Source organism: Rhinopithecus bieti, unplaced genomic scaffold (genome assembly GCF_001698545.2).
Source record: "Rhinopithecus bieti isolate Rb0 unplaced genomic scaffold, ASM169854v2 scaffold_21703, whole genome shotgun sequence".
NCBI lineage: Eukaryota > Metazoa > Chordata > Mammalia > Primates > Cercopithecidae > Rhinopithecus > Rhinopithecus bieti.
In genome coordinates this window covers 2,723,743-2,739,259 of record NW_016812332.1, presented here as the reverse complement: position 1 = coordinate 2,739,259, position 15,517 = coordinate 2,723,743, and the positions used below count along the sequence as shown (strand labels likewise).

The window sequence follows — 15,517 nt, the reverse complement described above, 5'->3', positions numbered from 1 at the left end:
CTCTTTATTAAGACCAGAATACAAGGAATGGACCTGTGATTAACTGACAGCATTGTGGTTTTATCCTTTTTATCAAGTAAGAATATTAGCTACAGAAAGATGTGCTATAACATATTCCTGGTAAAGACTTTCAAATGTTAGTGGAAACTTTATTTTCTTATAATTTCTAAATTATCACCTCACAATCTTAATATGAAATGACTGTGTATGATAAGTTAGGACTTCAAATATTTAAAAACAAAGACAAAGGAAAAAACCTTTGTGCACTTTGGTTACCATTCATTCCCTGTTGCTAGTTAATGGCATAGCAGACAATAGGGTCCAACTGTATTATCTGTGCCTCTAGATGACCTAACAAAAATATCTTGAATAGGAGAAAAGGGTTAGTCTGTGTAGAGTTGATGAAAGAAGAGAGTATTAATAGTTTGAGTTACCTCAGTTGTATCCTTTATATATGATATGTGTGTGTGTGACTTTTTTGCTAGTTATGGATTAAACAAAAGAAAGGGATTTGATTTAATTATTCCTCAGGTGGGAACAGTGCCCAAAGGACATGTTCATATGAGCTCTTCAATGAGACTGTAAATTTCTTGAGAGTATAATGATAATAATAGCAGCTACAAATATTTATTATATGCTTCCTCTGTGCTAACAATTCACATGCCGTATTCTAACTTAATACTCCCAAAATGCTTTGAGCTAGATATAATTATTATAAGCAGTTTACAGATACAGAAACTGAGCCTAGAAGGGTTAAGTAACTTGCCCAAAACTGCACAGCTTATAAGTAATAAAGCCAAGATTCTAAACCATGGCTGTCTGACTTCAAGGCCCCAACTCTTCACCAGTGAACTGTTCTGCCTCTCTTTTATGTCATTACATACCACAGATTTCCCAACATGATGCCTTGTATGCAATACAAACCAAAATGTGTTACTTGAAATAATACTGCACTGGCTGAAAAATTTAGCCTCAACAGTTTTTGAGAAATTCAAACTGTTAAACTAAGCACTTTTAGTGGTTTCTCAGCAACTGACAATCTATTACTTAGAATGTGATAGATTAGAAATCTAAGTTTGGAGATAGTCCATTAAAAAGGAAAGGTTAAATGTAGCCAATTTGATTATTCTGGAATCATTCAGGTTTTTTTTGTATTCTGATAGGTTTATGTCTCTAATTTAATGTAGCTAAACACTAAAAGATTACAGAATGATGGCCTTGTATCGTCTTGCTTTAGTTAACTTTAAATTTTCATCACAAAATATTAGGCATAAGGACCTAGAAAAGCTACTAGGAGATAAAAGGTATTTATAAAGATGTATGAGTGAAAATCAGCACATTTGATTTGAGAGAAACCTTTCTTTATAAGTAGATGTTATTTACATTTATAATCAAAAACTTGTTTCTATTAACTACAGCAGAGAAGAAACCATTTTTAGACTATGTTTTATGATTATAATTACTTGCATTTGAGTTTACTGTTTAACATGTGGTATAGTGGAAAAAGCTGGACTTTAGAGTCAGTTGGACCCAGGTTTGAAGGTTTTCCAGCCTGACTTCATGACCTTGAGCAAACAACTCCTGGTTTCATCATCCAAGTTGAACTGATGGTGCTTGTTTTACATGTCTAAGTGAGATTATTTACATGAAGTATTTGGTATAGTAGGTACTCAGCAAAAACATGTAAAGCCTTATTCATGTTTTTAGATTTTTTTTAAAGGACTCTCTTAAAATGACTTTTAATACTTTTCTGGTAAAATAAATCATGATTTAGCTATTAGGGCTCAAGTGTAGTCTTTAAAAATGAAGACGTGAAAGACTCTTAAAGCACTTCATCGAGTCAGGGCAAATAGACCACAAACATCTCTTTTTACTATGCAGAGTCTGGGAACTGGTCAGCTTAGGTTCAAAGCCCAGCTCATCTCCTACTAGCTATTATTGTTTTCGACAAAATTGTTTACCTTTCTGGATTTTTCCTTATCTGTACAGTCGGGATAATGATAGAATTTACCCACAGAGTAACTGTGAAGATAAATAACACTTGGCAAATATTAAGTACTCAGTAAGTCTTAGCTACTATCTTTAGTAGTTGTATATAAATATATAACTGTGAGTATATTATTTTATTAGTTTGTTTTCACACTGCTGATAAAGACTGGGCAGTTTACAAAAGAAAGAGTTTTATTGGACTTACAGTTCCATGTGACAAGGGAGGTCTCGCAATCATGGAGGAAGGTGAATGGCAAGGAGGAACAAGTCATGTCTTACATGGATGGCAGCAGGCAAAAAGAGAGCTTTTGCAGGTAGACTCCCATTTTTAAGCTATCAGATCTCATGAGATTCACTATTATGAGAACAGCATGGGAAAGACCCACCCCATGATTCAATCTCCTCCCACCAGGTTCTTCCCTTGACATATGGGAATTGTGGGAGTTACAAGTCAAGATGAGATTTGGGTGGGGACACAGCCAAACCGTATCATTCCACCGCAGCCCCTCCCAAATCATGTGTCCTCACATTTCAAACCCAATCATGCCTTCCCAACAGTCCCTGAAAGTCTTAACTCATTTCAGCATTAACTCAAATGTCCACAGTTCAAAGTCTTATCTGAGGCAAGGCAAGTCCCTTTCGCCTATGAGCCTGTAAAATCAAAAGCAAGTTAGTTACTTCCTAGATACAGTGGGGTACAGGCATTGGATAAATACAGCTGTTCTAAATGAGAGAAATTGGCCAAAACAAAGGGGCTACGGGCCCCATGCAAGTCTGAAATCTGGTGGGGCAGTCAAATCTTAAAGCTCCAAAATTATCTCCTTTGACTCCATGTCTTACATCTAGGTCACGCTGATGATGCAAGAGGTAGGTTCCCATAGTCTTGGGCAGCTTTGCCCCTGTAGGTTTGCAGGGTATAGCCTCCTTCCTGGCTGCCTTCATAGGCTGGCGTTGAGTTTCTGCAGCTTTTTCAGGCACAGGGTGCAAGTTGTCAGTGGATCTACCATTGTGGGGTCTGGAGGATGGTGACTGTCTTCTCACAACTCCACTAGGCGGTGCCCCAATAGGTACTCTGTGTGGGGGCTCTGACCCCATATTTCTCTTCTGCACTGCCCTAGCAGAGGTTCTTCATAAGGACCTCACCCCTACAGCAAACTTCTTCCTGGGCATCCAGGTATTTCCATACATCTGAAATCTAGGTGGAGGTTCCCAAACCTCAATTCTTGATTTCTGTGCACCCACAGGCCCAACACCATGTGGAAGCTGCCAAGACTTGAGGCTTCCACCCTCTGAAGCCACCGCCTGAGCTCTTTGTTGGCCCCTTTCAGCCATGGCTGGAGCATTTGAGAAGCAGGACCCCAAGTACCTAGTCTGCACACAACACAGGGACCCTGGACCCAGCCCACAAAAATTAAATTTTCCTCCTAGGCCTCCAGATCTGTGATGGGAGAGGCTGCCATGAAGACCTCTGACATGCCCTGGAGACATTTTCCCCAGTGTCTTGGGGATTAACATTTGGCTCCTCGTTATTTATGCAAATTTCTGCAACAGGCTTGAATTTCTCCTCAGGAAATGGGATTTTCTATTCCTATCACAGTGTCAGGCTGCAAATTTTCTGAATCTTTATGCTCTGCTTCCCTTATAAAACTGAATGCCTTTAACAGCACCCAAGTCACCTCTTGAATGCTTTGCTGCGTAGAAATTTCTTCTGCCAGATACCCTAAATCATCTCTCAAATTCAAAGTTCCACAAATCTCTAGGGCAGGGACAAAATGCCACCAGTCTCTTTGATAAAATATAACAAGAGTCACCTTTGCTGCAGTTGCCAACAACTTCCTCATCTCCATCTGAGACCATCTCAGCCTGGACCTTATTGTTCATATCACTAACAGCATTTTTGTCAAAGCCACTCAAGTCTCTAGGAAATTCCAAACTTTCCCATATTTTCCTGTCTTCTTCTGAGCCCTCCAAACTGTTCCAACAGCTGCCTGTCACCCAGTTCCAAAGTCACTTCCACATTTTCAGGTATCTTTTCAGCAACGCCACACTCTACTGGTACCAATTTACTGTAAATAGCTTGTTTTCACACTGCTGATTAAAGACATACCAGAGACTGGGCAGTTTACAAAAGAAAGAGTTTTATTGGACTTACAATTCCATGTGGCTAGGGAGGCCTCATAATCATGGAGGAAGGTGAAAGGCAAGGAGGAACAAGTCACGTCTTACATGGATGGTGGCAGGCAAAAAGCTTGTGAAGAGAGCCTCCTGTTTTTAAAGCTATCAGATCTCGTGAGACTTGTTATCACAAGGCCAGCATGGGAAAGACCTACCCCCATGATTCAATCACCTCCCGCCAGGTTCCTTCCACAACACATGGGAATTGTGGGAGTTACAATTCAAGATGAGATTTGGGTGGGGACACAGCCAAACCATGTCACTTATCAATGTAGAAATTAATGGTTTTAGAAAATTTTACTATTGTGTTCTATGGTTACTTTCTATGAATAAGATATAAGATATAAATAATTTTGCATTACATTTACTTAATGGAACTCTTAAAATGCAAGTATCATTACCATGCAGGCATTAGGTTAGCTTGTGGCCCACTCCGTGGCTTCAGAGCTGCTCTTAGTGTCCATGACACTGGGATCCCAGACATAAAGAGTGTAACAATGGAACCAGGATTTTTGGCATGATATCCAAAATTTACCAGGTGAAAGAGCCTATAGGTGCTTGGTGCTGAGGTTGCACACCATTCTCGGGGAGATGAAGAAAACGCTTTCCTAAGATAAACTGCAACATGGTAATAAATAGTCCTCCTTAAAATGACTAACAGCTCTTATGCTAAAGAAGTTTTGGCAGTCTCTAACTCAAGATATCAATTTTCAGAGCAAAAGTGTAATTTCTCTACAACTAGAGTGGGTTGCTAGTTTGCTGACACCAGAATTAGAATTTTAAAAACAATAATTTCTGGTACTGAATATTATTTCAGAGAGTCACCTTCCAAATAATTACCCTCCAAATAATCTAAAAGTCTTTCTTCCTTGTGCCATCTGCAATGTACACAGCATTATCTTCTCAGTACTGAATTTCCTCATCTCACTCAGCCTTTTTACTATCAAATACAGTGGGCTTCTATGACAAACAGTTGATGAGTCATTCAGTGTCTGCTGAAGAGAAATACAGAACAAATAAATTTGTTCTTTTCCAGGCCAAAGCTTACTTGAGGATTGCTGTGGAAGTGGTAAGAAGATTGCCATCACCTTCAGAATGATTCCCCAAGTGTCCTGGAAATTTGCCTGGTACTGACATTAAGAGGACCTTTGGAAATCAGCAATGTGGTGATGGAACCTACAGAAATAATAGAAATCATAACTGTTTTATTTCTAAGGAAATAATGACTTCAGATCTGATTTGATAAGCTAAGATTCACAAAACTTTGATGTATCAATGTTAACTACTATATTTAGGAATTTTTTGAAAGCTGGTGTATACCACCTGCAAAGAACTGCATTTTATTTTATTGAATTACCCCTTTAGGAATCCCAAGTCCATTTTGGGAGAGAACTGTACACTTTTTACAGGACCACAGAGTTAGTAATTTAAATGATATACTAAATTTGTATATGGGCATAAGTATTACACCTCCTCACCAGGCAATTTGGACTGTCTTTGAATCCTGTCTTTAGTACTATCTTGGATATGTTCTTAATATGAACCTCTGCTTCTTCATCTGGATCACACCGTACCCCACGCTTAATGAATCTCAGTCTCTAGAAGTGGAGCCTGAACATATGTATTTTTAATAAGACCATTATGATGTTGATGATGATTCTGATAATGATAGCAGTAATAGTAATAGCTAACATTTAACAAGTTAATTACAATTATTCTTCCATTTGTGTGAGTGGGTACTATTATCTCCATTTTACAGATAAGTAATTTGAGATATAATTTGAAGACACTCAACCTTGAGTGTCTTGCTGAGGGTTACTGTATCTAGCAAGTGATGGAGCTTGGATTTGAACTTGAGTAATTCAATATTAGGTTCATCGTTTTGTACACCAATGTGCTCTTGTTAAATAAAAATGGGGGGGTGGGCAGCTGGGCACAGTGGCTCACGCCTGTAATCCCAGCACTTTGGGAGGTTGAGGCGGGTGAATCATAAAGTCAGGAGTTTGAGACCAGCCTGACTGACATGGTGAAACCCCATCTCTACTAAAAATAAAGATTAGCTGGGCGTGGTGGCATACACCTGTAATCCCAGCTACTCTAGAGGCTGAGGCAGGAGAATCACTTCAACCCGGGAGGCAGAGGTTGCAGTGAGCAGAGATTGTGCCACTGCAATCCAGCCTGGTCGATGAAGTGAGACTCCATCTCAAAAAAATAAATAAATAAATGAATAAAATTTTTAAAAAGTGGGGGAGATGCAGTATTTAGCATTTCCTCAAACTTTTTTTGGCCATGAAATCCACCCCTGCCTTTTAAGAGCATTTCATGGAGTTCACATTTCAAATAATACATTTTAAAAAACATTTATCTTGTCTAATTGAAGCCCAAAGAGATAGAGTCAACGACTTTTCAAAGTCGGGTAGCAGACAGTTTTAAAGCTGAAAGTACTGATAAGAGTGAGCCATTATTAAGAGTGAGCCATTAGATAATTGGCATTTATAAAGAAGTGGTCTGTCACTTTTGGCAAATGCCTTGACATCGTTGCTGTATAGTTATCAACCAGAAAATTAATCATAGAGTTTCACACTATTATAAGCATGTTTTCACACAAAAACATGTAGATTGATGTTTATTGCAACTTTATATGTAATAACCAAAAACAACCCAGATTTTCTTCATTGGATGAATGGTTAAACAAGCCGTGGTACATTCATACCATGAATACTACTCAGCAATAAAAAAGAACAAACTATGGGTACATGCAGCAACTTATAATTCCAGAGAATTACGCTGAATGAAAAAAGTCAATTTAAAAAGGTTTTGTACCAAAAGATTCAATTTATATAACATTCTTGAAGTGACATAATATTATAGAAATAGAGAACAGATTAGTGGTGGCTGTGTTAAGGAGGGGGTGAGGATGGGAGAGAATTGGGTGTGCCTGTGAGAAACATGAGGGATCCTTGTAATGATGGAAATGTTCTGTATCACAACTGTCAATGTCAATATTCCAGTTGTGATATTGTGCTATAGTCTTGCAAGATGTTACCACTGGGGGAAATTGGGTGAAGGGCACATGGAATCTCTGTATTATTTCTTTCAACTGCATGTAAATCTACAATTATCTCAAAATAAAAATAAAAGTTAAAAAACACAGACTGCTATATCTGAACTGAAATTTACTGGACCAAATTACAGTAATTAATATCATGAATAAAATTATCTGTGGACACACTGTCATCATATCACTCTGAGAGGGAAGTAATGACTTAAAGTTTCAGATATTTATTTGTGTGTTTATTGTTTATTGAGGAAGAGGAAAATACATATGATCACTGAGCACTTGTGAATACAAAAATACTTAAACCAAACTTAACTTTATCCAGAAAAAGAATGACTTAAAGTTATATGTCATCATTTAATACATATCATGGGGAAATGAGAAAGATAGTCTTTACTCATACATACATGACCGAGAGAAGATCCACATGTGAAATTCCCTGCCCTCTTCTCCTCCTTCATTTGACTGTTTCTGCAGATGCTTCAAGGAAGTCTACTGAAACAAATGGTGGTTGGAGTATATATGCAGGTTTAGACAGGGAGGAAGGAACAGTAGCTATAAAAGAAGAACTAAGCTTATTCTAAAATTTTGTTGCCAACTCCAAAGGTAGAGTGAAGTTTGTTAAGGAGTGATACTTATTTTCCATTCTTCACATCTCAATAGAGTGTAATTAAAAGACTTGACATTTTGAAAAGATGAACAAAATTGACAAACCTTTAGCCAGGCTTATTAAGAGAGAAAGATCACATAAATCAACAAATCAGGAATGAAAAGGAGACATCATTAGAGACATGAAAAGAACAGTAAGAATGATTACAAACAATTTTATGCCCATAAAATTGAAGACTTAGATGAAATAGACAAATGCTTTCAAAGAAACTACCAAAGCTCACTTAAGGAATAGATAACCTGAGTAGTCATAAATTACTTTTAAAAATATAATTTGTGTTAAGAACCAACAAAGAAAACTCTATTCCCAGATGCCTGTACTGTCAAAATCTACCCAACATTGAAGGAGGAATAATACCAGTTCTACACAAACTTTACCAGAAAATAGGAGGGGGCACTTTCCAACTCATTCTGTGAAGCCAGCATTACCCTAATATGCAAACCAAACAAAGACAATACAAGAGGAGTACAGACAAATGTTCGTTATAAACATAGACACAAAATTCTTCAACAAATCTTACCTTGTTGAATCCAGCATTATATAAAAAGGATAATACATATGACTATGAGGTCATTTTCCTGGGAATGCAAGGTTGGTTCAACAATTGAACATCAATCAAAGCATGGCAGATTCAAGAAGAAACAGTAAAACAAAACAGACTAAAGGAAAAAAAGGATGTTTATTTGAATAGATATAAACCAAGCATATAACAAAACTGAACATTCATGTGCAATAAGAATTATCAGCAAACTAGAAATAGAAAACAACTTTTTCAACTTAATAAAAGGCATCTACAGAGAACTACAGCTAACATCATTGCTAATGGTGAAAGACCCACTGCAAGCTTGTCCAAGCTCACCATTTTATTCATTATCATACCTAAGGTCTTTCCTAGTGCAATAGAAAGAGAAATAAAGGCATATAGATTAGAAAGGAAGAAATAAAACCATCTCTGTTCACAGACAGATTGATTGTCTATGGAGAACATTCCAAATAATATACAAAAAAGCAGCTAAAACTAATAAATGGATTTGGCAGAGATGCAGTATGCAAGGTCAACATACAAAACCAATTTTATTTCTGCATACTAGCAATAAGCAATTAGAAATTGAATGAAAAAAGTTTGATTTATAATAGCACCCCAAAACCATGAAATATTTACACGTAAATAAAATAAGATATGTAAAAGATCTGTTATGCTGACAACTACAAAACATTAATGAAGGAAATCAAAGAAAACATTTAGGTGGTGAGACATACCATGTTCAAGGTTTGGAAGATTCAACATGTTTAAAATGTCTATTCTCCCAAAGTGATCTATATCCAATGTGATTTCTGTCAAAATCCAACAAAACTCAAACTGACAACTTGATTCTAACATTTTCATGGAACTAGAGAGTGTCCAGAATAGCTAAATTATTTTGAACAAAAAAGATTAAAGTTTAGGAACTTACACCACCTGATTTGAAGACTTATTTTGTTTCTTATTTTTTGAGATGGAGTCTCACTCTGTCGTCAGGCTGGGGTGCAATGGCGCAATCTTGGCTCACTGCAACCTCAGCCTCCTGGGTTCAAGCGATTCTCTTGCCTCAACCTCCTGAGCAGCTAGGACTACAGGCATGCACCACCATGCCCAGCTAATTTTTGTATTTTTAGTGGAAACGGGGTTTCACTATGTTGGCCAGGAAAGTCTTGATCTCTTGACTTCGTGATCTGCCCACCTCAGCCTCCTGAAGTGCTGAGATTACAGGCGTGAGCCACTGTGCCCAGCCTGAAGACTTGTTATAAAGCTACAGTAATCAAGGCAATGTGGTATTGGTGTAAAGATAGAAATACAGATCCATGGGACAGAGTTCAGAAACAGACATACACAGATATAATAACTTGATTTTCAACAAAGGTGCCAAAGCAATTCAGTGGAGAATGGATGACTTTTCAGTACTTGTGCTTGAACGATGAGACATATTTTTACAAAGAAATAGACCTTGCCTCCTTCTAGATCTAAAAACACATCAAAATGGATCATAGACCTAAATATAATATCTAAAACTATGACACATCTAAAAGAAAACATAGAGAAAATCTTTATGATCTAGAGTTATGCAAAATAAGACACAAAATCCCAATTAAACAATAACATAAAAAGTAGATAACTTGTATTTCATCAAAACTAAAACCTAGCTGTTTGAAAGACACAGTTAAGAAAATGAAAAGGCAATTTATAGACTAGGAGAAAACATTTGTGAAACATGTCTGATGAAGAGTTTAAAATATACAAAGAATACTTACAACTGATTAATAAGACAACCCAATTTAAAATGGGCAAAGGATTTGAATAGACACTTCACGAAAGAAGAGATATCACTGACAAATGACATGAAAGTGCTCAATGTTTTTAGTCATTAGGGAGATGCAAATTAAAACCACAATGGGATACCACTACAAAGCCACTAAAATTGCTACGATTAAAAAGATTGGCAATACCAAGTGCTGAAGATGATGTGGATCCACTGGCAAGCTCATACCCTGTTGGTGGGGAATGGGAATGTAAAATAATACCACTTTGGAAACATTCTGGCATGCTTTTTTGTTTGTTTGTTTTTGTTTTTTTTGGTTTTTTTTCTTTTTGGACACAGGGTCTCTCTGTGTTTCCCAGGCTGTTTTTGAACTCCTGGTCTCATGCAGGTCTCTCACCTTGGCATCCCAAAGTGTTAGGATTACAAGCATGAGCCACCACGCCTGGCTCTGTTACACTCGATGCACATACCCTATAGTTAAATATTATGCTTCTAGATATTTACCCAAGATGAAAGAGACATGTATCTGCATGAAGACTTACACACATGTTCCTATCAGCTTTGTTTATAATATCTGAAAGCTGGAAACAACTCCAGTATGCATCAAAAGGTGAATGGGAATGTCCTGAATGGAAGATCATCATGGCGGATAGGAGGCAGGACTAGATTGCACCTCCGACTCAGACAGACAGAGCAGTGTGCAGAGGCTCACATTGTGAATTTTAGCTCCAGAATGACTGCAAGAACAAACCAGGAGTTGCAGTAAGACCCACAGACCCTTTGAAGGAAGCAACTGCTCCTGCAAGACCCAGGAGACATCCCTAATATTGTAAGTGCCCCAACTGCAGAAGTGGGAAAGAGAGATCCTCCTCTCCTGAACACATACCCTCACTGGGGAAACGGAAGGTCTGTTTGAGGGAGAAGTCTCCAACCTTACCTGGAACTGAGTCAATTTAGAAAGCCAAGCAAAATACAGGGGTAGAGGAAGCAGCAGGAAAGGTGCTTGGAGTTCACTGGGTCCCCAAGCAAGTCATTCCTGCCTGGCACCACAGAGATCCATCGGGAGGGAAGCCAGAGGCACAAAGGAAAACGCCACAGGGAGAAGGGAATCTCCAGATGAACTTTGAAACAATTTGACCTGGGCAAGAAGCCTCCTGGCCATAACTCGGGAGGGCGTGAATCTGGTGTGCAGACTCCACAGGTAGGGGAAGAGCCAAGCCCTTTTCTTTCTCAGCTTAGGGGCAGGTAGCCCAAGGCAAGTTCTCAAGCCCTGTTCATCCACTGCCTGGAAACAGACTCATGGCTGTTGCCAGTGGGGGAGGTAGTGGGGGCACAGCAGGAGTGAGACTGGCCATTTGGATTGCGTGGGAGCTGGGTGAGGCTTGTGACTGCCGGCTTTCCCCTACCTCCCTGACAACCTACATGACTCAGTAGAAGCCAGCCATAATCCTCCTAGTACACAACTCCACTGACCTGGGAACCTTGCCCCCATCCCCCATAGCAGCCGCAGCGAGACCTGTCCAAGGAGAGTCTGAGCTCAGACACGCCTAGCCCTGCCCCAACTTGATGGGCCTTCCCTATCTACCCTGTTAGCTGAAGGCAAAGGACATATACTCTTGGGAGTTCTAGGGCCCCACCCATCGCCAGTTCCTCTCCATAGTACCACAGCTGATGCTCTCTGGGAAGTGCCATCTCCCAGCAGGAGGCCAACCAGCACAAATATATAACATTAAACCACCAAAGCTAAGAACCCTCAGAGAGTCTATTTCACCTCCCCTCCCCCCGCCACCTCCACTGGAACAGAAACTGGCATCCATGGCTGAGAGACCAATAGATGGTTCACATCACAGGACTCTACGCAGACAACCCCCAGTACCAGCCTGGAGCTGGGTAGACTTGCTGGGTGGCTAGACCCAGAAGAGAGATAACAATCACTGCAGCTCGGCTCACAGGAAGCCATATCCATAGGAAAAGTGGGAGAGTACTACATCAAGGGAACACACTGTAGGACAAAATAATCTGAACAGCCTTCAGCCCTAGACCTTCCCTCTGATAGAGCCTACCCAAATAAGAAGGAACCAGAAAACTAACTCTGGTAATATGACCAAAAAAGGCTCTTTAACACCTCCCCAAAATCACACTCGTCCACCAGCAGTGGATCCAAACCAAGAAGAAATTCCTGATTTACCTGTAAAAGAATTCAGGAGGTTAGTTATTAAGATAATCAGGAAGGCACCAGAGAAAGGTGAAGCCCAATGCAAGGAAATTCAAAAATCAGTACAAGAAGTGACGGGAGAATTATTCAAGGAAATAGGTAGCATAAAGAAAAAAACAATCAAAACTTTAGGAAAATTTAGACACACTTAAAGAAATGCAAAATGCTCTGGAAAGTCTCAGCCATAGAATTGAACAAGCAGAAGAAAGAAATTCAGAGCTCAAAGACAAGGTCTTTGAATTAACCCAGTTCAACAAAGACAAAGACAAAAGAATAAGAAAATATGAACAAAGCCTCCAAGAAGTCTGAGATTATGTTAAACGACCAAAACTAAGAATAATCAGTGTTCCTGAGGAAGAAGAAAAATCTAACAGTTTGGAAAACATATTTGGGGGAATAATTGAGGAAAACGTCCCCAGCCCTTGCTGGAGACCTAGACATCCCAATACAGGAAGCACAAAGAACACCTGGGAAATTCATTGCAGAAAGATCATCACTTAGGCACATTGTCATCACTTTAGCTAAAGTTAAGATGAAGGAATCTTAAGAGCTGTGAGACAAAAGCAACAGGTAACCTATAAAGGAAAATCTATCAGATTAACAGCAGATTTCTCAGAAGAAACCGTACAAGCTAGAAGGGATTGGGGCCCTATTTCAGCCTCCTCAAACAAAACAATTATCAGCCAAGAATTTTGTATCTAGCAGAACTAAGCATCATATATAAAGGAAAGTTAGTCTTTTTCAGACAAACAAATGCTGAGAGAATTTGCCACTACCAAGCCACCTCTACACAAACTGCTAAAAGGAGCTCTAAATATTGAAACAAATCCTGGAAACACATCAAAACAGAACCTCTTTAAAGCATAAATCTCAAGGATCTATAAAACAAAACTACAAGGTAAAAAGCAAAAACAAACAACAGAAACAAGGTACACAGGCAACAAATAGCATGATGAATGGAATGGTACCTCACATCTCAATACTAACATTGAATGTAAGTGGCCTAAATGCTCCGCTTAAAAGATATAGAACTGCAGTATGGATAAGAACTCACCAACCAACTGTATGCTGCCTTCAGGAGACTCACCTAACACATAAGGACTCACATAAAGTAAAGGGGTGGAAAAAGGCATTTCATGCAAATGGATACCAGAAGTGAGCAGAGGTAGCTATTCTTATGTCAGACAAAACAAACTTTAAGGCAACAGCAGTTAAAAGAGACAAAGAGGGACATTATATAATGGTAAAAGGCATTATGCAATAGGAAAATTTCACAATCCTAAACATATCTTCACCTAACACTGGAGCTCCCAAATTTATAAAACAATTACCAATAGACCTAATAAATGAGATTGACAGCAACACAATAATAGTGAGGGACTTCATTATTCCACGAAAAGCACTAGCCAGGTCATCAAGGTAGAAAGTCAACAAAAAGCAATGGATTTAAACTATACCTTGGAACAAATGGATTTAACAGATATATACAGAACATTTCTTCCAACAACTACAGAATACACATTCTATTTAATGGCTCATGGAACTTTTTCCAAGATAGAGGCCATAAAACGAGCTTCCATAAATTTAAGAAAATTGAAATTTTGTCAGTCACTCAGACCACAGTGCAATAAAACTGGAAATCAAATCCAAAAGGAACCTTCAAAACCATGCAAATACATGGAAATTAAATAAACTGCTTCTGAATAATTATTGGGTCAAAAACGAAATCAAGGTGGAAATTTAAAAATTCTTCAAACTGAACAACAATAATGACACAACCTTTGCTCTGGGATACAGCAAAGGCGGTGCTGAGAGGAAAGTCCATAGCTCTAAATGCCTACATCAAAAAGACTGAAAGATCACAAACTGACATTCTAAGATCAGACCTCAAGGAACTAGAGAAACAAGAACAAATCAAACCCAAACCCAGCAGAAGAAAGGAAATAACCAAGATCAGAGCAGAGCTAAATGAAATTGAAACAAAAAAACAATACAAAAGAACTGAAACAAAAATCTGGTTCTTTGAAAAGATACATAAAATTGAAAGACTATTAGCAAGATTAACCAAGAAAACGAGAGAAAATCCAAATAACCTCATTAAGAAACAAATTGGGAGATATTACAACTGACACCATTGAAATACAAAGGATTATTCAAGGCTACCATGAACAGCTTTATGCACATAAACTAGAAAACCTAGAAGAGATGTAAAATTCCTGGAAAATACAACCCTCCTAGCTTAAATCAGGAAGAATTAGATACCCTGAGCAGACCAATAACAAGCAGTGAGATTGAAATGGTAATTTAAAAATTACCAATTAAAAAAATCCAGGACCAGATGGATTCACAGCAAAATTCTACCAGACATTCAAAGAATTGGTACCTTTCCTTTTCTCACTATTCTGCAAGATAGAGAAAGAGGGAATCCTCCCTAATTCATTCTATGAAGCCAGTATCACCCCAATACCAAAACCAGGAAAGGACAGAACCAAAAAAGAAAACTACAGACCACTCTCCTTGATGAACATAGATGCTGAAATCCTTAACAAAATACTAGCTAACCAAATCCAACAACATATCAAAAAGATAATCCACCCTGATCAAGTGAGTTTCATACCAGGGATGCAGAGATGGTTTAACATATGCAAGTCAATAAATGCGACACACCACGTAAACAGAATTAAAAACAAAAATCATATGATCATCTCAATAGATGCAGAAAAAAATTAGACAGAATCCAGCATCCTTTATGATTAAAACTCAGCAAAATCGACATACAAGGGACATACCTCAATGTAATAGAAACCATCTGTGACAAATCCACAGCCAACACAATACTGCATAGGGAAAAGTTGAAAGCATTCCCTCCGAGAACTGGAACAAGATGAGGATGCCCACTCTCACCACTCCTCTTCAATGTAGTACTGGAAGTCCTAGCCAGAGCGATCCGACAAGAGAAAGAAAGAAAGGGCACTGAAATCAGTAAAGAGGAAGTCAAACTGTCACTGTTGATGGTTGTTTACCTCGAAAATCCTAAAGACTCCTCCAGAAAGCTCCTTGAGCTGAGAAAAGAATTCAGCAAAGTTTCCAGATACAAGATTAATGTACACAAA

The 15,517-nt window shown here is 38.5% G+C and overlaps 1 protein-coding gene across 5 annotated transcripts in view; it reads left to right on the top strand.

Annotated features, from left to right (window-relative positions):
- NUBPL (NUBP iron-sulfur cluster assembly factor, mitochondrial) overlaps nt 1-15,517 on the top strand; it is a 377,447-nt gene that overhangs the window by 282,454 nt on the left and 79,476 nt on the right. For 3 of the 5 annotated variants that reach the window (XM_017895909.1, XM_017895912.1, XM_017895913.1), the window contains one exon: nt 5,201-7,313. The exons of 1 other annotated variant lie outside the window; for it this stretch is intronic. In XM_017895909.1, coding sequence (XP_017751398.1) covers nt 5,201-5,263 — 63 coding nt within the window. In that variant the 3' untranslated portion in view covers nt 5,264-7,313. Of the gene's footprint in view, nt 1-5,200; nt 7,314-15,517 lie in introns of those variants that run through there. One more of the 5 variants, XM_017895910.1, reaches the window with a different exon arrangement.